Genomic DNA, 22,199 nt, shown 5'->3' on the forward strand with positions numbered 1-22,199 from the left:
TGGCGTCACGTGACCAGCGAATTGACCTGAACTGAAGCAACTGTAGTGAAAAAAATGAAAAACAAAACCGTTGAAAAATAAATAAATAAGTGTAGTGCCATTTTTAAGGCTCTGTTTTGTTTTTCAAAAAGTAGAACAGTTTTATTCATTCATATTTCACTTTGAAATGACATACATCCCAGGGTTATTATGGCTATAATTAGTGAAAAACATATTTGCCATTTGAAATAGACGTTCACTGAATCACAATAATAGCAGAATAACCCTATTTTGCCAAAGCAACAATTCTTAGTTTAGTTTACATTCAAGTAGCTTCTAAAAATACAAAAAATAAAACAGAAATTAAATTGTGTGATTCTATAGACATTTAAGAGAAAAAAAACCTTTTAAAATTAACATTAAAACATTATTAGAATTTAAAAAAAAAAACTAAAATCAAAATGTTAACAACTATAATCTTATATTAATGATACTAAACTTACACTGGCACATGCTTACCAAGCAATATTTTCACTGGACATATAATAAAGAATTTACAACATTTTAACAGTGTATTCAAAATCAGCACATACTGTAACATTTATTCACATTCCTTTATCAAAAGCAATTCATGTAACGGTCTAAAAAAATGCATAAAATATCACTTTATTTCAAAATTTACTCTCCCACTTCAGCCCTGTGCAAACCCTGATGGGAAGTTAAAGTCCTGTATGGCTGGGTTACTAGATTGAAACATATTTCAAAATGAAAACATCAAGAGAAGTCAAAGAGTGACCATTTCAATTCAGATTAACATGGACCAATCACATTTGAACTAGAAACCCGATACAATAGTGTGAAAGCAAAATTAAATGTTTAAAGGTGACCTATAATTCAAAATTGAATTTACCTTGGTATAGTCAAATAACAAGAGTTCAGTGCATGGACATGACATAGAGTGAATCTCAAACTGGACTGTTTTCGCGTTCTCATTTAATTCACGTTTATGAAAAACGGTCGGTTCTCCGCACAATACCGACTGTGACGCAATAGTCGGGATCATTAATATGTACGCCTCCAAATATTTGCATAATGCCAGCCCTCAATGCCAGGCGGAACTGCGCAGCCGAAGCATGGCAGTTGCTCAGTGTGGATGTACACATGAACACAAAAGTATTTTTTAGTTCCTTCATCTGAGCCTCTGAAGAAACAATGGGTTAATTTTATTTTCTCTGGAAATTTCCAAACATTTCACCGACTGTTTCCTCAACTTGGGCCAATACAGAGCTGGCCTCGGATCGAGCTACCAAGCAACACTTTCTGATGTGTAATTGTTCAAGTTCAGACAGGTAATCTTTCTCTCAAAATCGTTCAATACTGTTTATGCATCAGTAAGTCAAGCCAGTGACTAAAATATCAGCTTCACATCGTTTCTTTTAGTAGGATGAAAATAATCGTATTTAAATTGTGAACAAATCATATACAGAAAGCGATCAAAGAACAATCTTTCCACACAGCGCGAGTTTATCTGGACACTTGCCAAACTCGTTATGAAATCTATGACGCACGTTACGGCACAACGAAGCTCTTACTGTATTTACATCATCGTGTTTGCATTGGTGAAAGCATTAGAGAGTGCAGAAACTGCTTTGCAATGATAAGATCTTCCTTCTCGCGATCAACACACTGTCATCTGCTCAATGCTCATCACGGCAACATTTTATGTGATGGGAATAGATCTAAATACTTTAAAAACATCTCACGATTCGTTAATCTCGATAGCTGTTATAGTAAAAACGTATAATAGCAGTAGTAAAAGTATTCGGGAGAGAGTTTCACATGTAATGCGTAGCTATTTCATATGTTAGTATGTTTATAATGTTAGTATGTTTCTAGATAAAACATTATAAAATAATAATAAAAAACATTCTAGGGCGCCTTTAAATAAAGTGAACAGCATAATATATATACATATATATATAAAAGAGTGCAAAAGTTGCAGCCAGTTTTTCAAAAACTTGAACAAAGTGCAGGTAATTTAAAACAGAAAATATAATTAAAACAAAGTTGGGGGGCGGGGGGTTGGGTTAAGACTCTGGATGCGCTCTTCCCTTAATAACAAGGCTGATACACGGGCAACTAAAGCACTGAGAATTTACAACATTATATTAAAAATGTATATTTATATCGAGTTCTCATTATAATGCTATATAGGCTAGGCTACTATATGAAATATTGGCACTGGACATATTTCATGATCAAAGTGATTGCAGGAATTTTCCCTTTCAAATCCAGTTTCACATTATTTCGCCGGTCTGGAAGGTGTGATGATAACGCTATAACCGGACCCGAGGAACGACCCAAAATGCTGCAATAACCAATCAGAAAAAAAGGAAAATATATTTTTTAAAGTCTGGGCGATTGTTTTCATGATAGATTGTCGCTGTCACGAATAAGCACTCTTGCCCATCCCTAAAATTAATGTGACCTGCAAAGGATTTCATCAATTTGCAGCTCAAAAACACAAGGCTTTAGAGACGTTTAGAGACTTGTAGAGAAATGTGCTTTTGCCAATTCACATCTTCACATTCAATTCTTCAGCCTGATCCTGTGAATCTTGGCATTTCTCCTGTAAGAAATCAGCAAATCACAGAGGGTAAAGAATGACAAATAAACAGTGTCATTTACAGTCACAGAAAAAAATAAATAATAATTCATCACATCTGTCATCTATAAGTTATGGAAGCTTGTTTCCGCCACAGAATAAAACATTTTAAAAGATAATTACGACTTTATTTCTCACAATTGCGAGATATAAACATGCAATTCTGGGAGAAAAAAAGTCAGAATTGCGAGTTTAAATATTAAAATTTTGACTTTATAACACGCATATGTGACTTTTTATCAAGCAATTGTGAGATAAAAATGTTTTTTTATTCTGTGGCAGAAACAAGCTTCCATAAGCAGTCAGTAAGATTCTGTTTGAAATGTTTATTTCCCATCAAGATTTTTTTTTTTCAGTAAAAGTGCAAAAAAAAATTATCTGAATGTGATGTAAAGTCAGAGACTTCCACAAAGATACATTACAGTAGTGCAGTAACTTACCTTTTCTTGGACTTCATGAACGTTTAGCCCGATTTTCTCTTCGTCTACTTTGAAAAATAATCACACACGCATACATACACACAAATTAATATAAATGTTGCACAATAAAGATGTTTTCTCTCATTATAAAATCTGAAAGAGATACTTACCACTTCTAGAGTCCCTTTTGTGATAGTAAATCCCAAAAGCTACAGCCAGCAGAAGAACACCAACACCAACACATATTCCTGCTATGGCTCCTGCAGACAGACCTGAACCTGGATCAGCTAAAGACAGACAGACAGACATTAGTGTGAGTGAATCTGTCAGACTGACCTATAACAAAACATTGAAATATCATGTGAATGAAATCACATGTCAATCTCATTCGGTTTAAAGTAGATCATGGTTTCATGCACTATTAACTAAAGTACCGTTGATTCAGTATCAAGTCAAAGTAATACAATAAAAAGATGTAACGATGCATATGCCAACTTTATTTGTATTACACTGTAAGAGTGTTTTTCCTTCCAAATGACACTCACCGGTGACAGTAACACTGAAGCTCATGGTCCTCCTAATACTGAAGCTGCTGCTGCTGATGTTGATCTGTACTTTATATTCTCCAGAGTCTGTGTTTCTGGTGTCTGTGATGATCAGAGACCCAAACGAATCCAGTGTCAGTCTGTCTCTGAATCTTTCTTTACACTGAAAATCTGTGCAGATCTTACGGGGGTCTCCACTCACGATGAGAGTGTCATTAAAATACCACGTCAACAAATTATTTGACTTTTTTTCTACAGGAGTCTCTAAAGTGACAGATTCTCCCTCTTTTCCAGACTTTCTCTTCACTTCATCTTCCTCTGAAACACAAAACAACAATATGAGAAAAATATGTTAGGCTTTCTTGACTGTCAAGTCTGTAAACAACGTTTGTCCACATTTACAAACACAATTTATGTGTTTATTTTACATCGAATTGTATAAGCATTTTGGAACCCAGGAAACTAGAAAACAATGATGAAATGACAGCTTGATTTACTGTTATAATGAATACATCAAGTTTCAAGATTAATTAGTTTATAAAGCACATTTAAAAACAGCCACAAGACTGACCAAAGTGCTGTACAAAACATCTAGATAAAAATCCTAATTATACACACTTAGAATGATACACACAAATATAATTGAATATACACATTGAAGAAAAGGAAAAAAGAAAAGAAAAAGAAAAATCAATAAAATTGTCAGGGAAGGTGCCACTCTGATCTCTAAGGCTAGGTTGCATAACCATGGCTCAACCACAGAAAACGCTCAATCCCCTACGTTTGCGTGTGGGACTAGAAGGAGGTTTTGGTCACTTGATCTTAAGCTTCTAGAAGAGGTACAGGAATGCAGCAATTCAATTTCAATGAGTATAGATGACATTTACATACAAATAAAAGAATCGTAAAATAATTTCTATACTGAATAGGCAGCCAATGGAGATCTCTTAGAATTGGAGTGATGTGATCACATTTACGACTTTTGCGAATAAATCTTGCAGCAGCATTTTGGACCAGTTGAAGGCGAGCGATTTGTGACTTTGGAAATACCGCAATACAATGAGTTGGAGTAGTCTAAACGGGAAGCAATTAAAGCATGAACTGCCACCTCTAGTGTTTTGTCCGTTAGAAAGTGTTTAATTTTAGACAAAAGACGAAGTTGATAAAAACTAGATCCAATTACCGAAGATATTTGTTTGTCAAGTTTTAAAGGCTCATCTAAAAGCACACCCAAATTCTGCACATGCGTAGATCTGAATGCAGATAAGCTCCTCGAATCGATCCTGGTGGTCTTAAAATTATCAATGGGGCCGAAAACTATCACCTCAGTTTTATCTTCATTTAAAGATAAAAAGTTGAGCAAGCCAAGATTTAACCTCATCTAAGCATAATAAAAGAGAAGTTAATTCAGACAGATCATTTTTCTTGATAAATATATTTGGGTGTCATCAGCATAAAAATGGAAGGAAACACCAAGTCTTCTTAAAATAGACCCCAAGGATAGTATGCAAACCGAGAAAAGAGAGGGCGCCAGGATCGAGCCTTGTGGGACGCCACAGGAGAGGTGAGCGACAGAAGAGGAGAAATCTTTCAAAATAAATAACCACCTTTTATCCCAACACATGACTCAAACCTAGAAATTATTGTGGAGTGGTTAACAGTATCAAATGCTGCAGTTAAATCTAAAAGAACAAGGACCACAGAGTCACCAGAGTCAGTAGTTCAAAAAGAAAGAAAAGTAATTTAGCACTCTCAAGAGGGCCGATGCTGCAACACGTTCTCACCCCAAGGCGTCATATTTCGTCATATTTTGACATTCGTCAAAAATTTACGCACATGGCACCCTTTAGCGTCAATATGAGACGGGTAGGTTCAGGTCTGGGGTAAAGTTAGGGGTTATGACGCATTGGGATCTGCGTCTCATATTGACGCTAAAGGGTGGCCATGTGCGTCGGATTTAGACGAAATGTCAAAAGCGTCACCTATATGACGCCTTGGGTGCGCATCTCATATTGACGCTAAAGGGTCCCATATGTGTCAGTTTTTGACGAATGTCAAAAGAGCGTCACCTATATGACGCAGATTTGAAACCAGACTGGAAAATTTCAAAGACACAATTACAATTTAGAAGGGACTGAAGTGGCTCAAACACAATTTTCCAATCCAATTTCACAATCCAAAACCTTTTTGAGGAATTGGGTGAAAATTGCTCAACACAGAAGGATCCAGTAAAGGCTTCTTGAGCAAGGGAGCAACAGAAGCCACTTTGAGATTATCAGGAACACAGCAGGTAGAAAAACACTTATTACGAAAAGACACCAAACCCCGGCCCAATAGAGTCAAACAATTATTTAAAAATCGAGGGTGTATAATGTCATAAGAGCAGAAGGTGGGTTTAAGATTAGCGATGGTGTCTTTAAGTACCTGAAGTGAGATAGTATCAAAAAGATCCCAGGAGGCAGGATGCAGCAGAGGGATGGGAGGTTCAATATGAGAAGAGCTTACATTGAGTCTTAAATTAGAGATTTTGTCATTAAAAAAACAAAACAAACAAAAAAATTATATCTCAAGAAGCCTTCACATAGACCATCAGAAGCAACAGACATTGTATTAAAGGTCGGATTTACAAAAGAGTCGATAATTGAAAATAAAATCTTATGGCTGGATTGATTTTCAAGATTAATGATGTGATTTAAAAACATGTAACCGGCATTTAAACAATCATAAAAGACTCACCATGAACAGCAACATTGAAGATCTTTCCACTGCTGCTGCTGCTGAACTTTAGTTGATAAACTCCAGCATGTTCAGTTCTGGTGTTTGTGATGGTCAGAGATCCAGTCTGATGATCCAGCTTCAGTCTGCCTCTGAATCTCTCAGTGCCTTCATTACACTGAACATCTGTACAGGTCTTATTCTGGTCTCCACTGATTTGAGCGATGCGAATGTCATTAAAATACCATTTAATTCTGACTCCTTGGTTTATTTTAATATTAGTGTATAAAGTGACTGAATCTCCCTCCATCAATGACACTCCATCTGTGCCATCAGACGCACCTGGAGAAGAAACGAACAGTTAATCAAATTTCTTTTAAGATCAAAAGACAAAAATAAATAAATAAATAAATAAATAAATAAATGAATAAACAAAGGGAATGAAGTGTGAAAAAGTTAAATTATAACTTAATACACACTTTACATTCTGATTCGCATGCATACATGTTTATTGCATATATGTATTATACGAGTGATTATTGCATATTTTTACAGACCTCAGAGTCCAGATGAATATAATCCCTACAAAGCCATGGAAAAATGCCTTATTGCAATTTCCCATAAAATTATGACTTAAATACCACCATTTCATGTTTGTATTCAAAATACTGCTTATATACAGACAAGCTCAAGTTTGTTGGTACCCTTACAGCTCATTGAAATAATACTTCATTCCTCCTGAAAAGTGATGAAATTAAAAACTATTTTATCATGTATATATGCATGCCTTTGGTATGTCATAGAATAAATCAAAAAAGCTGTTAAAAGAGATGAATTATTGCTTATTATACACAGATATTCTAAAATGGCCAGGACACATTTGTTGGTACCCCTTAGAAAAGATAATACATAATTGGATTGTAGTTATATTTTAAACTAATTAGTTTCTTTAATTAGTATCACACGTCTCCACTCCGGTAAACAATCATTCAGCCTATTTAAATGGAGAAAAGTAGTCAGTGGTGTTTGGTATCATTGTGTGCACCACACTGAACACGGACCAGAGAAAGCAAAGGAGAGAGTTGTCCGAGGAGCTCAGAAAGAAAATAATACACAAGCATGGTAAAGGTAAAGGCTACAAGACCATCTCCAAGCAGCTTGATGTTCCTGTGACAACAGTTGCACATATTAAGTAGTTTAAGGTCCATTGAACCGTAGCCAACTTCCCTGGTCATGGCCACAAGAGGAAAATCCACCCCGGATTGAACAAGGATAGTGTGAATAGTAGAAAAAGAACCAAGTATAATTGCCAAAGAGATACAAGCTGGACTCCAAGGTGAAGATACGTCAGTTTCTCATCGCACCATCCGTCGCTTTTTGAGCGAAAGTGGGATCCATGGAAGAAGACCCAGGAGGACTCCACTTTTGAAAGAAAAACATACAAAAGCCAGACTGGAATTTGCTAAAATGCATAAGCCACAATCATTCTGGGAGAATGTCCTTTGGACAGATGAGTCAAAACTGGAGCTTTTTGGCAAGGCACATTTCAGTGTCTGAAAGCTCACTTTCAGGTCATGGGTCCTCCCAACAGGATCATGACCCAAAACACACAGCTAGAATCCCCCAAAAATGGACAAGAACAAAACATTGGACTATTCTGAAGTGGGCTTCTATGAGTCCTGATCTAAATCCTATCGAACATCTATGGGTAAGTGCTGAAACTTGTAGTCCAAACCTGAGACAGCTGGAGGGGTTTGCTCAGGTAGAGTGGGCTAAACTACCTGTGAACAGGTGCAGAAGTCTTATTGAGAAATACAGAAAACATTTTATTGCAGTGATTGCCTCTAAAGGTTGTGCAACAAAATATTAGGTTAGGGGTCCCATCATTTTTGTCCATGCCATTTTCACTCGTTTTATTATTTACAATATTGTTGAATAAAAAAATAAAAATAAACAGCAAAGTCTGATTTCTATTAAATACGGAATAAACAATAGTGGATGCCAACTAGCTACTTTTGTCAGTTTCAAGATATTTCAGAGAAAATTGTGCATTCTTCGTTTTTTTTGTGTTTTGTTTGTGGAGGGGTACCAACAAATTCCAGCACGTCTGTGTGTGTGTATAGTGAAGAATGTAATTAATCGTAAATATTCTTAAACACTGATCAGGAGATGTTTAGGTATGTCGATTAGACGACCCAGGTGAACTTAAGGCAGGTGTGTAGGGGGAAATCTATGATAACCTACCACAATATCAATGCCTTCAGTTTTGAATGCATTAGTAGCACCTGCCAATAAGTGTATAGGGTGACTATACGTTCTCTTTTTTCCCAGACATGTTTAAGCTTTGTTATTCTGTGACTGAGGTGGTTTTAAGACTCTCTGTCTACCACCAATAAGAAAAAGATGAAGAAGAGACTGAACTCTCAATGTTATGTTCATTTTTAAACGAGTATATTCTCTTTACTCAACTTTTGTGAGGAGTAACATTAATGCAGTTACTCTGATTTCCAGTTTACATTCAGAAAGTATGAAAACAATAGGGAAACTAAGCCAAAACGATGTTTGTTCACCCTAAATGTTGTACAGCTATTTTAGAGCTTTTCGAAATTATATTTCAAGTTTCATTCAGCAAAGGCTGGTGAGCCGGTTAACCGGCAGTTAAATGTATCTAAAACTATTTAGTCATGTTTTATTTATCGTTGACAGAAATATGAATTGAAACAAGTAAGTGTCTTACCGTGAACAAGGAATAAAAACACAACCAACAAACTAATGATAAACTTTTTTAGCACCAGCATGTCTGCAACGAATGGAGCCGATTGTGACATCGTTCTTCTTCTCTTGATTAATGGCGGATTGCAACCAACTTTTAAGTGCACACCGCCACCTACTGTACAGGGGTGGTTTAACATCATGCTATTTAATTGTTCTCATATACCAATCAACCCTGTGGCTTTAAGACATTTAAAAAGTGCCATTTTAGTGATTATTATCCCTTTTCCCTCTCCTTCTGTTCCCAGTATCCCCATCAGATTCCACTCCCGCCCTGCTTCCTGAACCCCATCTTGAAACACCCGTCTTTCCACTTCATATAACATACAGTGTAATATGTTCAACATTTTATTTAACCCCACACTTTTCACAGTATTCACTATTCCTTTTCCTCATTAAAAACAAGGTGCCCTTCAATCCTGTGTGGTCCACTCTCAGTCTTGTCATTATAATTTCCTCCCGCCTAGTCTTTTCTTTATAATTTTTAATACTGACAGATTTTTGTACTTTATGATATCCCCTTCCTTTCGTGTCTTCTTCCCACCATTTCTGCCATATTCTCATACCTTTCTTTCTAAACACTGCTTTTCCTTTTCCTTTTCCAAGTGGAATTGGAACTGTTATTTCCTTCTGTAATACATCTTTTGCTAGTTTATCTGCACTCTCGTTTCATTTAACTCCCTCATGTGATGAAGTTCTAATAGTAAGTCTTCTCTGGCAGATTCCATTGACTGTATGCTTTTTATGACAGCTAATGATTCTGTGCATAATCAGGTCTGACCTCTTCAACCCACTGTAATGCAATGATGACTGCCACAATTTCTGCTGTGTATACAGACTGGTCAGATAAACTTTTGGACATATTTATTTTGAATTCAGGATTATGTATTCCAACTCCCCCACATTCCTGTTTGCTCTTTGATCCATCTGTATAGGTTTTGAGATAATTATAGTAACTGTTCCTTATATCCACCTTTTTCATGGTTAGCAAATTTACCCATGATTCATTGGGGGTTTGAACCGGAAGCCGGTTGTCCTTTTCCGGTTTGAAGCTTTATGAAGATTAAGCGCCGCTTGCTCAGAACGTCGCAGTGATGTGCTGGTTAGAAAATATGTGAAATAAGTAGGGCTGCCCCTGCCCGTGCACGACTGAAGTTATGTATACACTGTAAAAAAAAATCCTAATTTTACAGAAAATAACTGTTTTTGACGATCATTTTCTTTCATTTTAAATTGTACTCAAAACACTGTAAAATTACAAATAATATCTGTAAAATAAAAATCCAGCTGTTATTTTAGGTATTGTGACATTAATGACAAATTACAGTAATTCACATTTTTTATACAGAAAATTGATTGTATTTTTCATACAGTATATTTTCTATTTTCTTAAATTACATAAAAATGTATGTAAAATTATAAATATAATCTGTAATTTAACAGAAACAAAACAGATAAATGATAAAATGGTCAAATGACTGTCAGCTCCCCAAAAAACTGTAAAACATCCTAAATTAAATAAACTGAAAAACACTGTTATTTTACAGGTATTTCCTGAATAATCACGATCATATACCTTCATTGTAAAAAAAATCGTAAAAAAATGGTCAAATGACTGGCACCTACGGCTGCCAAACAAAAACCATAAAATTAAAGTAAAATATGCTAATTTAAATAAACCGTAAAAACACTGTTATTTCACAGGTATTTCCTGCATTATTATGATCAAATACCTTCACTGTAAAAAAATCGTAAAAAAAGGGTCAAATGACTGGCAGCTGCGGCTGCCAAACAAAAACCATAAAATTAAAGTAAAATATGCTCATTTAAATAAAGTGCAAAAAACTTTCAAATAAATTTTATGTCACCATGACTGGGATCAGTGTCTGCTTTAGTTGGGGTCATGACCCTTGAGTTTTTAACTTTTGTTTTTCTCTGGCTGCTTTAATTGTGTATTTGATACACGTTTATCATAAATACTGGAGAAAATATCAGATGATCTTGATCATAAATTGATGATGTTATAGTCATCATATGATGATCTGATTCACAGATATGACAGTCAAATCTCTGTATATGTTACTTTAAATTACAGAACATGTAGGTGGAATTTAGCTTTATACAAAGTCTTTAATTAATGTCATATTTTTTCACATGACCCTTACTACACAAAAAAAGCATCCAACATAAAAAAGTTTTTTTTTCCATTGTCACCATTGTTGTGATTCATACGCTGATTCTTGATGTCTGAGTGAGTCTATATGATCCTGTCAAATATTTTCTGTATAATGAATTCATAAAATCTGAGTATCACAGCACTGGAGAATGTTTTATAGAAGCTTTGTCATGCAAATTGAATAACTAATATTTAATGATATAATCAGATATTATACTTCAGATAGTATAAATGGTGTCAGACTCTACATGATGGCTATTCTCACTACAAATTGACCAACATTATCTGATCTGAGTTTGTCTTAGATTCTTATAACAAATATGCATCAGAGACACACAGTTAAAGCAGCCAGAGAAACATTATAGTTCAACACTAAAAGTTCAAGAGCCCAACTAAAGCAAACACTGATCTCCATCATGGTGACATCAAACTTTATTCTTTTCAATAAAGCTTCAACTTCTAAACCTCTGTTAATTCTCAATAATAATGTTAGTATGAAAGAAATAAAGTCTGGATTGTAATAAGTGAAGATGCTGCGATCCTGAGAGATCTGGTAGTGTTTAATGTTCTGTTGGGGTTTAAAGTGTTTCTGTATGGTGTGTTTCGTGTGTCACCATTGTGTTGAAGCGTAGAGCCTGAGCTTCAGTCCAGGATGAGCAAATAAACACTGTTGAAATGCTGCATGTTTCTTTATTTAAGTGACAGTAAATGTGTAGTTGCTGATGTAGTGACGTATATAATCAAAGCAAATCATGCATGTAATTAACTGCATGTTTTTCAGTAAATAAATCAGAAAATAAATGTGAAATAACTGTTTTAACTGTGTGTTTTAATTGTGTGTGTCTGTTAAAAATGATTAATGAAGATTTCTGTAAAAGTATTTTGCACTTATTTAAATTAGGATATTTCACATTAATTTTATGGTTTTTGTATGGCAGCCGTTGCTGACAGTCATTTGACTTTTTTATGGGATTTTTTTTACAATGAAGGTGTTTGATCGTAATAATTCAGCAAATAGTATTAAAATAACAGTGTTTTTCTGTAAAAAAAAATTAAGGAAAATTTCTGTAAAAGTTTTTTGCATTTCATTTAAATTACGATATTTTACTTTATTTTTACGGTTTTTGTTTGGCAGCCGCAGCTGCCAGTCATTGACCGTTTTTTTACGATTTTTTTTTACAGTAAAGAACAATGTAATGTTCAATTATTCACTTAATAGGCAATTATTATTATTAATTTAATTAACAGTTTAATGAAGTGAAAGAAATTACATACAATTTGTTTTATTATGCACTATATAGTAAGCTACATATTTTAAATATGATCGTTCCTATGTACTTAGTATTATCAACTAACTGATAGTTGATGGAGACCCGATGTCGCTGAAGGACCAGATTTGTCATGACACTGTTTCACATTTTCGCCTTGCGTTCTCAGAAGTGGAAATCATCATCATAATCTTCTTTTTCTTTTCTTTTAATGGCGGGCTGGTGTCAGGCAACCACCAAGTTTTTAATTTAACTCATCGTATTTTATGTCTTTCTCGTGATCCCTAAAAATAAAGAGGCCTAAATAACGAATTCATTAAAAACCCTGCGTGTTCAGCTCCTGCTTCCACTCGAGTCCCTCTGAATCCAGATTGACTGCATTACAACAACGAGTTGGTGTTGCATTACGACTACAAAAAATATTTTTTCTATTTTTTGATAGCCTGTATTTGAATTCTATTACTCAAACCTGTATGCATGCATTCAACCACATTTCCTAACTTATCTCTAACCTCTATCCCTATATTCCAATTCATTTTTATGTCCATTATTGTTTACATATTGTATTAATTAATTCCCTTCTCTCCAATCAAAGACACAGTTTCTTTTTCTCTACAATATTTGCATAAATCTTTTCCATTGATTCTTATTAAAGCCAACGAAAAGTTCAAGTAACAAGCCTTAATCTAGTTATTATAATCTCTTACTTCCCGTTTCTGCCACTTACATGTTTTTTTCTTTTTCTTTTTTTTCTTTTTTTTACAAATATACAGCTTCATTTCCATGAATCCCTTTATTTGCTGCTACCCAACAGAATCCCACTGTCCCCTTTTTCCTTTGAATACGATACAAGAGCATGAATATTCTTATTTATCAGATCTTCTCTGGATGATCTTCGAGTAATGACGTTAATACTGATGAAGAATCAGAACATATTTCCATGTTAACCCAATGTTGGTGGCAGTTATCTAGAATATATAGATAAATTAGCTGTTAATCTTTTTGACATTTCTACATTTAATACTGGAATATACACTTCTATTCCTGTGGTTGGACACACACACACACACACACACACACACACACACACACACACACACACACACACACACACACACACACACACACACACACACACACACACACACACACACACACACACACACACACACACACACACACACACACACACACTCTCTCTCTCTCTCTCTCTAACAATTACGGTACATCTCTGTCCATAAGACATTTCGTAGAAACAAAAATAAATAACACTGTAAGCAATGAATTATATTCATATGCACTATATTTGTAAGCAATGCATTTATATACACGTGTAACAAAAAGGCATCAGCGTAATTGCATTTCCTTAATGTTGAAGCCATTATATTGTGTTGTAATTTTTGTGTGTGGCACTAGAGGGCGAACATGTAACAGGTCAGGTGGCACAAAGGAAGGTCAAACAAACTTTTTGACCTTGCAGTTCTTTTTTTTAAAGAAAAAAAAAATGTTTCAATACATTTCAAAATATACAAAAAAATGGCCAAAAATATATTTGCTCAAATATATTCCAAAATTTTTAGCCTATGTAAATATATTTTGTAACAATATTATTTGTTTTAGATATTTTTGAAAATGCATCGTAAGAAAAACTAAAGAAAGAAAAATATAAGCATTAAAAAAATTATTTGCATTTAATTATTTGCACGAAAATACATTCACATCAGGATTTTTATAGTTAACCAACTAAACTAAACTGACTAAAGTTACTAAACTAATCTAAAGTTAACTTTAGTTAACTAAAACTAACACCATAAAAAAACATTTGCATTGCTTTTAAATATAATGTACATTTACATTTATGCATTTAGCAGACAAAGCGACTTACAGAAGAAGAACAAAGCATTCATCAAACAGTCAAAGATCGTTATAGTACAGTATATCAACACATCCTTAGAGGCAGCCACATGTGCTTGCTGAATTACGAGAGGTGGAATGTCGTTCACCTCAAAAGCTGCAGAAATAGCCTCAACAATCCTTTTGCTTATTCTCTGTTTGGATGCTGAGGAACCAGTGGCGTAGCAAGTCAGTCCCGGGCCCATATGCAAAAAAATTTGTACGGGCCCCCCTAACCCTGCCCCCCAAGTACATTGAAGATACATTTATAGACTTTCACTGTAGTGTATCAAGAAAATACCATACCAAACAATACCATAAAAAAACACTCTAGCCAACAACTTTTCACAACCAGAACGGAACAAAAACAAGTCTAAAACCAACCAAGGCTCAGCCAATGTCAATAATCAACTACTGATCTTGGCACCGCGGCCCAAAATGTAAAAACCATAAAACTGCTTACTCATTTAGTAGCATTCTCCGGGCCTTTCTTTCGGCAAATTTATCCACGAGCACGATGTCATTGGGGTTTAATTCATGGCTTTGTGCATTCTCGATGGAAATAATTGCCAGTCCCAATAGTCTGTTTATTAGCTTCAGTTTTGAAAATGAGGGCTCCGCTGAAGCAACAGAAGGGATGGTAAGAAAGAGAACTAAACCGGTCTATTTTAGGTAGTTTTTGTGTCGCAACTAACTTCTCCACCTTCTTTTTTCTCTTTAAGGCCCCACTTTTATGTTTGTATTTATCCATCCTTTAATGTTTAATTAGCTAGCGTCTAGTAACCACTCACACGATGCCGTAAAAAATGACGGTACAGTTCTACGGCAGCCGCGGGGTGCAAAAAATAATAAACGCATAATAAATGCACACAACAAATGTCGGAGAAATTAGAAATTATGGAGAAACAAGAAATTATTACACATGACATGCATACAAAAATATATTTATTGTGGCTACACTTTAAAAATGAATTAACCTGTTTTAATTAAAAGTTCCCCATGGGCGGGCCCCCTATCGGCCCGGGCCCATTTGCACGTGCATACCCTGCATGCCCAGACGCTACGCCACTGTGAGGAACCCTGCCTGGGTAAACCAAAGCACACCAGCAGTTGATCAGTTTTACACCACTGAGCATAACAGTCAGTGCCCTAACTTATTTAATAATAATTTAACTTAATTATTATTTTCGATATTTATCAATGATCTTCCGCGTAGCTGCACTGGATGCAATATTCAACTTTATGCTGATGACACGGTCATTTATTGTTCTAAACCTAATATTTGTGACATCAGTATTACATTACAAAATGGTTTTGATTCAGTTCAGCGGTGGCTATTGTTCAATAAGCTTCTACTTAACAAATCAAAATCATTCTCAATGCTTTTTAAATCGAAACAGAATCCTTCTTTAGAAAATTCACTAAATATTATATCTATGGATCAAACTCCTATAAAACCTACTAGCCAGGTTAAGTATCTTGGCCTTTGGCTTGATTCTGATCTTTCTTTCAGCACTCAGGTGCACACTATAACTAATAAGCTCAACTGTTCTCTTAGAATTTTATACCAATCAATTAACTGTTTTAACTATCCTGTCAGAAAAAGAATTGTTTCTCAACTTCTATTGCCAATTTTGGATTACGCTGACATTGTGTACCAAAATACTACTGCTTCCTGCCTTCAGTCTCTTAATATAGTTTACAATAGACTGTGTAGATTTATACTTCGCTGCCCCTACAGAACACACCATTGTGAAATGTATCATCAACTGTCCTGGCTGACCCCACCAGATAGAAGGCGTTTTCATTGGTTACAATTTATTTTTAAATGTATTTATATGGATTACCCTGCTTATTTAAAACAGTATTTAATTCGGTTTAGGTCATCTTATAACTTGCGTCATAATAACCAAATTTATTTTTTCATTCCTCAGATTAATAACGAAATAGGAAGATATGCATTTCAATATAAAGCACCGTACGAATGGAATAACCTTCCAATTTCAATTCGCTCTTTAACTTCTTTTTCAATATTTAAGAATCACCTAGCTCAACATCTACTGAATATATGTAATTGCTTTTGACTTTATTTATTTATTTATTTATTTATTATTATATTTTTTGACTTTTTTTACTGGTGTCATTGTAACCTATTTTGGCATGGCACATACATTTTTGTTTGTATATGAGTTTATTTGTGTCTAGATGTGTGTTTAGATATTACATGTGTTTACTTTGTTTAGGGAGGAGTGCGTCACCTTTAGAGTGTCTTGGATGAGTGAATGTCTTGTTTGTATTGGTTTTAGTTATATATTTCTGTACTTACCATTATTGTAAAGTATGTTGTTTTTTTCTTATTGTGTATTTGTTTTTTGTTTTGTTTTTTGTTATGTCTTATTTGACAGCTGTTGTAAGGTCAGTTTTTGTATCTAGATTTGAGGACCCCCACGAAAACGAGATGGTGCATCTCAAGGGGTTATTCCTCCTCAATAAAATAAATGTCAACTAACTGCACAAAGCAAGTTAAAGGGCATATTGCTGATATTGAATTGCCTTGTGAATCCATTTAAAAAAGTTGCACATAGCTACATAGAGGACAAAAATGTCCACATCAAAAAACGGTCATACAAATTTGAATCTTGGGAGCACAGACTTAAATTTGGTATCATTTTAAAGAAGACCCTTTGCAGATTATTGCTGAAGCAAAAAACAAACAAACAAAAATAGTACGTAAATCCCCCAAAACATTATATATGTTTAAGTTTATGAAAATTATTTATGAACATTATTTTATATAAAATATATATTTTATAAAACAAGTTGAACTCTAAAACGGGCTAGAAAATCAAAGCCATAAATCTAAATAAGTTATGTTCCAAATTTGAGGATGATATCTCAAAAAATGAGCTTTCGGTAAGAGTTTGTTTGGGCGCAGTAACAGATTTTCTCCATTGGGTGCCAGCAAAACTCCACTGGTCACACAGTGATTGGATTTGTTATTTGCAGTTACGTTTTTCTCTCTCAATATTACAAACACACACACACATTTTTTTTTATAACACACATAACCACACTCTGACATCCATACCAACACACCCACACAAATATTGTGGCATAATTCATCCATTTGGCTCTATAATATGCCGAAGCAGAAAACAGGAATAAAGCGAGTATTTGCTTTATAGGCCAAACCTGAAAAAATGGCACCATCTGATAAAAAAATAGTCAAATTTTTAATTTTGAAGCCTTGCCAAAAGAATGAAAGCCTCTTAACAAAGATTGCATTATTTTATAGTTAAATGGCACTGGGATTAAAAATTGCAGTTTTAATGGGTTTCAATGGGGACATTTTTGTCCAAAAGGCGCTGAGAGGGAAGTTTTTTTTTTGTACCTAGTGCAAAAGAGATTTTTTAAAGGAAATGGCAGTGAAATAGTAAAAGTACAATAAAAATACACACCTGTGCCAAATTTTATACAGTTAGCATTAACACAGGCAAAGTGATAAAAAAACTGAAAAAGCCAAAAATGTCCATAAGGATGCACAATATATATACTTGTATGAAAATACCTTGTGAAAAGTTAACGCAGGATTTAAAGGGTAACTAAACACTAAAACAACTTTTTTTAGTTAATGATCTGTAAGAATGGAGCTGTTCATTGATTCGAGTACATTTTTTGACATTTGGGTGTAACGACTGAGACAAATCAGACACAATTATTTGTTTTAGGTAACAAATAATATTTAAAACTCACTCTGGGCTCTGTGGTCCCATCCCTCAACAGGGCAAGAAGGATCTTTGGTTACCATGACTACGATCACATAAGTTGGTTTTATTGCTGTTAAAAAATCTGAAGACAGAAGACAGAAACAGACTTTGAAACTAACTTTGCTGCATTAATTAATAAACGAACGGATCTATAAACGAACAAGCACCTCCAGGAAATTGTGTGAATGTTTTACTGTTTTGTGTAGTGTCTTTTAATTCTATTACCTTTTATTGTTTTGATGCTGTGGATTATTTTGGTGGAACCAACAGTCAATGTAACCTCACCTACGCGGTGTTTGATCTCTATAACTTGGTACTTTGAAGATCGAAATGACTGTGTACACGATATATCGATAACAACAACATATTAGTATTACAAGAATCTTTCATAGTTCTTCATCAGCTACCACCCCTCCAGCGTGCACATGCAAATAAGCACCCTTGAAACAAAGAACCATAAATCAAACTCTCCCGCTTGGAAACTCCACCTTTCTTATTGGCCGAGCCAACCCTGAGAGGTAGGACCTCTCTCAAGCTTCAAATAGCATCCTCAACAAGCCCTCCCTCTGTTGACTTCTAAGTATGTCTACGGTGTTGTGCTGTCCTGTGTGGCCTCAGCAGGCCCCAGGGCCCCTGGCCTTGACTCACAACCAGCCATGTGCTCATGTAACGGAGGCCAGCTAGTAGTTGCTGTGCGAGTAAACCTCACTCCTCTGATCTCAAAAGGCTCTCTAGCGACAGATGCTAGTGGCTGCAGTCTTTAGCCTCCTTGTTAGAGCGCCTGACTCTCATGCCGGAGACCCGGGTTCGAGGCCCGCTCGGAGCGGGTCGAGTGGGACCCGGGTGAAGGGGGGTTACATTGGTGTCGTGACCCGGATGGGAGTGAGGTTTAGGGGGGTGAGTGTAACGGAGGCCAGCTAGTAGTTGCTGTGCGAGTAAACCTCACTCCTCTGATCTCAAAAGGCTCTCTAGCGACAGATGCTAGTGGCTGCAGTCTTTAGCCTCCTTGTTAGAGCGCCTGACTCTCATGCCGGAGACCCGGGTTCGAGGCCCGCTCGGAGCGGGTCGAGTGGGACCCGGGTGAAGGGGGGTTACACTCATTAAGGAGAGAGAGGACTCTCTCAACCACAACAGAATCCAGGACAACCTCAGCAGTTTGGCACAACGTCTTCTTTCAACGCAGAAGAAGTCCATCACAACTCCCACCATTTCCTTTCTTAGTCCTCTCTTCCTCTGGCCTTCACTGCTGCTTCTTCGGGTTGATGTCTGCAAGGACCCCCCACCTGTGACCACACTCTCCCAACAGAGTCGAACTAACCACGCAAGTTCATCATATCTTCTTCATCCAACTCAGAAGAAAACGATTGCAACTTCAACATTTGACACTCACAGAACCGTCAACTTCAATTTTCAACAACTTCAAGAATTGTGTTCACTGCAAAAGCAAATCACAAGTATACTTTTAATGAGGTGCATTGAACATGATAAACTGATGGTTCTTTTCATAGTAAAATGGATCTTTTCCATAGTTCCATTTCCATTTCATTCTGTCACTTTAACCATCTACCTATGAATGCATGAATGAATGTGTAATTGTTTGTATGTTAGTTATGTTTTCGTGTTTTTGTTAATAAAACTTGTGCACAATATGTACAGTATTTGGTTCTGATTCTCTGCTTGCATACGAAGTTTACCGTACGATTTAGATTGTGACTACATGCTCTTAATAGTACAGTACAGTAAGAAAGACATTTCCCTTCCCCGGAAATGAATACTTTCATTGAATTTCAATGAATTAATAAACAATTAACACTGAGTGTCCACAGGACAAACAGGTGAGTTGAAGTAAAAATTAATTTTACTTCATTAAGTTAATTATATTAACTGATCCAATTATTCATAATCAATTATAACCTGTTATCAGTTATTATTAATATTTCATAGAGCTAATTTGCTACAAGTGTAACCTATTAAAACAAGTGTTTTAATTTTCAAATATATGGTGTAAAAACGTCTGAGTGCTGCCCTCGTCAGGTTAAACGGAAAGCTCCTGAAGTAGGGGTACTCTGACGTAGGGTACTCTATGACGTAGGGTACTCTATGACGTAGGGTACTTTGTGACGTAGGGTACTCTGACGTAGGGTACTCTGTGACGTAGGGTACTCTATGACGTAGGGTACTCTGTGACGTAGGGTACTCTGACGTAGGGTACTCTATGACGTAGGGTACTCTGTGACGTAGGGTACTCTGATGTAGGGTACTCTGACGTAGGGTACTCTGACGTAGGGTACTCTGTGACGTAGGGTACTCTGACGTAGGGTACTCTGTGACGTAGGGTACTCTGTGACGTAGGGTACTCTATGACGTAGGGTACTCTGTGACGTAGGGTACTCTGATGTAGGGTACTCTGTGACGTAGGGTACTCTATGACGTAGGGTACTCTGACGTAGGGTACTCTGTGACGTAGGGTACTCTGTGACGTAGGGTACTCTATGACGTAGGGTACTCTGTGATGTAGGGTACTCTGACGTAGGGTACTCTGTGACGTAGCGTACTCTGACGTAGGGTACTCTGTGACGTAGGGTACTCTGTGACGTAGGGTACTCTATGACGTAGGGTACTCTGTGACGTAGGGTACTCTGACGTAGGGTACTCTGTGACGTAGGGTACTCTGTGACGTAGGGTACTCTGTGACGTAGGGTACTCTATGACGTAGGGTACTCTGTGACGTAGGGTACTCTGACGTAGGGTACTCTATAAAGTAGGGTACTCTGTGACGTAGGGTACTCTGACGTAGGGTACTCTGTGACGTAGGGTACTCTGTGACGTAGGGTACTCGGTGACGTAGGGTACTCTGTGACGTAGGGTACACTATGACGTAGGGTACTCTGTGACGTAGGGTACTCTGACGTAGGGTACTCTGTGACGTAGGGTACTCTATGACGTAGGGTACTCTGTGACCTAGGGTACTCTGGCGTAGGGTACTCTGTGACGTAGGGTACTCTGTGACGTAGGGTACTCTGTGACACCCTTGGTGCGAGCTCACCACGCCCTTGGCAGCCCCTGCTATAAAATCATCTGGTTCCGTCAAAACTACCGTAGCGAGTCAGGAGTTGCAATTACGAGTATTGAAAACGATCAGGATAGCATATATTAGCATCTAGTTAGCATAGCATTTATATAGTTATTTAGATTTCGTGTAGCCTATGTACTTAATTAGCATAGTTGTTAGTGTTGTTAGTATTGTTAGAAGCATAGTTAGTTAGTAGCATAGTATTGCATCAGTTAGGATAGCATAGATTTTTTAGCATTAGCTTTATCTGTATTTAGTACAGTGGTTAGGAAGGTACGTAGGTGTAGAGTTGCTGGTTGCAACAGCACTGCTGGACTGCATAACTTTCCACCAGATTTGGAAATTAGGAGCATTCCCACCTATTGCTCGAGTGTGCAACCTGCAATCATCATTTCTCCAAAAAACATTAGGCACAATTATTTGCCCCCTTTTATTTTTTTGCAACTTCCTTTTTCCAAGATACCAGCTCTGAGTCTTCTCCTATAATGCCTGATGAGTTTGGAGATTCCCAGATCCATGTTAGCGCTTCTTCTCTTCAGTTCAGCCCACTCATCTTCTATAGGGTTCAGGTCAGGGACTGGGATGGCCATTGCAGATGCTTGGTTTTGTGCTCAGTGACACATTTTTGTTTTGATTTCGATATTTGTTTTTGGATCACTGACCTGTTGGAAGATCCAAACATGGCCCGTTATAAGATTTCTAACACAGGCTGTCAGGTTTTGATTTTCTATCTGTTGGTATTTGATCAAATCCCTGATGCCATGTATCTGAACAAGATGTCAAGGACCTCCAGCAGAAAATTAGGCCCACAGCATTAAAGATACATCAGAGTATTTCATTTTACACATGGGGTACTTTTTTATCCCTGTGTGCACCAAACCCATCTTAAAGCCGTGTGTCCACCAAAGCGTTTTTAGTCAGCTGAAA

General features: G+C 36.4%; 1 protein-coding gene across 2 annotated transcripts; it reads right to left on the bottom strand.

Moving 5' to 3' along the window:
• Nucleotides 1–114: 114 nt before the first annotated feature.
• LOC143735236 (uncharacterized) lies at nt 115–9,170 on the bottom strand. 2 transcript variants are annotated; one of them, XM_077225338.1, is made up of 6 exons: nt 9,061–9,170; nt 6,345–6,665; nt 3,609–3,926; nt 3,234–3,350; nt 3,085–3,131; nt 115–2,608 (listed from the first exon to the last, which is right to left on the bottom strand). In XM_077225338.1, the coding sequence occupies exons 1-6, from the start codon at nt 9,149–9,151 to the stop codon at nt 2,555–2,557; spliced, it is 948 nt and encodes a 315-aa protein (XP_077081453.1). In that variant the 5' UTR covers nt 9,152–9,170; the 3' UTR covers nt 115–2,554. The 2 variants fall into 2 exon arrangements, with proteins under 2 accessions (XP_077081453.1, XP_077081455.1); XM_077225340.1 differs by having other exon boundaries at nt 3,085–3,128; nt 9,061–9,164.
• Nucleotides 9,171–22,199: the final 13,029 nt, after the last annotated feature.

This window comes from Siphateles boraxobius, unplaced genomic scaffold, assembly GCF_051911475.1.
Source record: "Siphateles boraxobius isolate OS27281-9 unplaced genomic scaffold, OSU_SipBor_1 13, whole genome shotgun sequence".
NCBI classification, from domain to species: domain Eukaryota; kingdom Metazoa; phylum Chordata; class Actinopteri; order Cypriniformes; family Leuciscidae; genus Siphateles; species Siphateles boraxobius.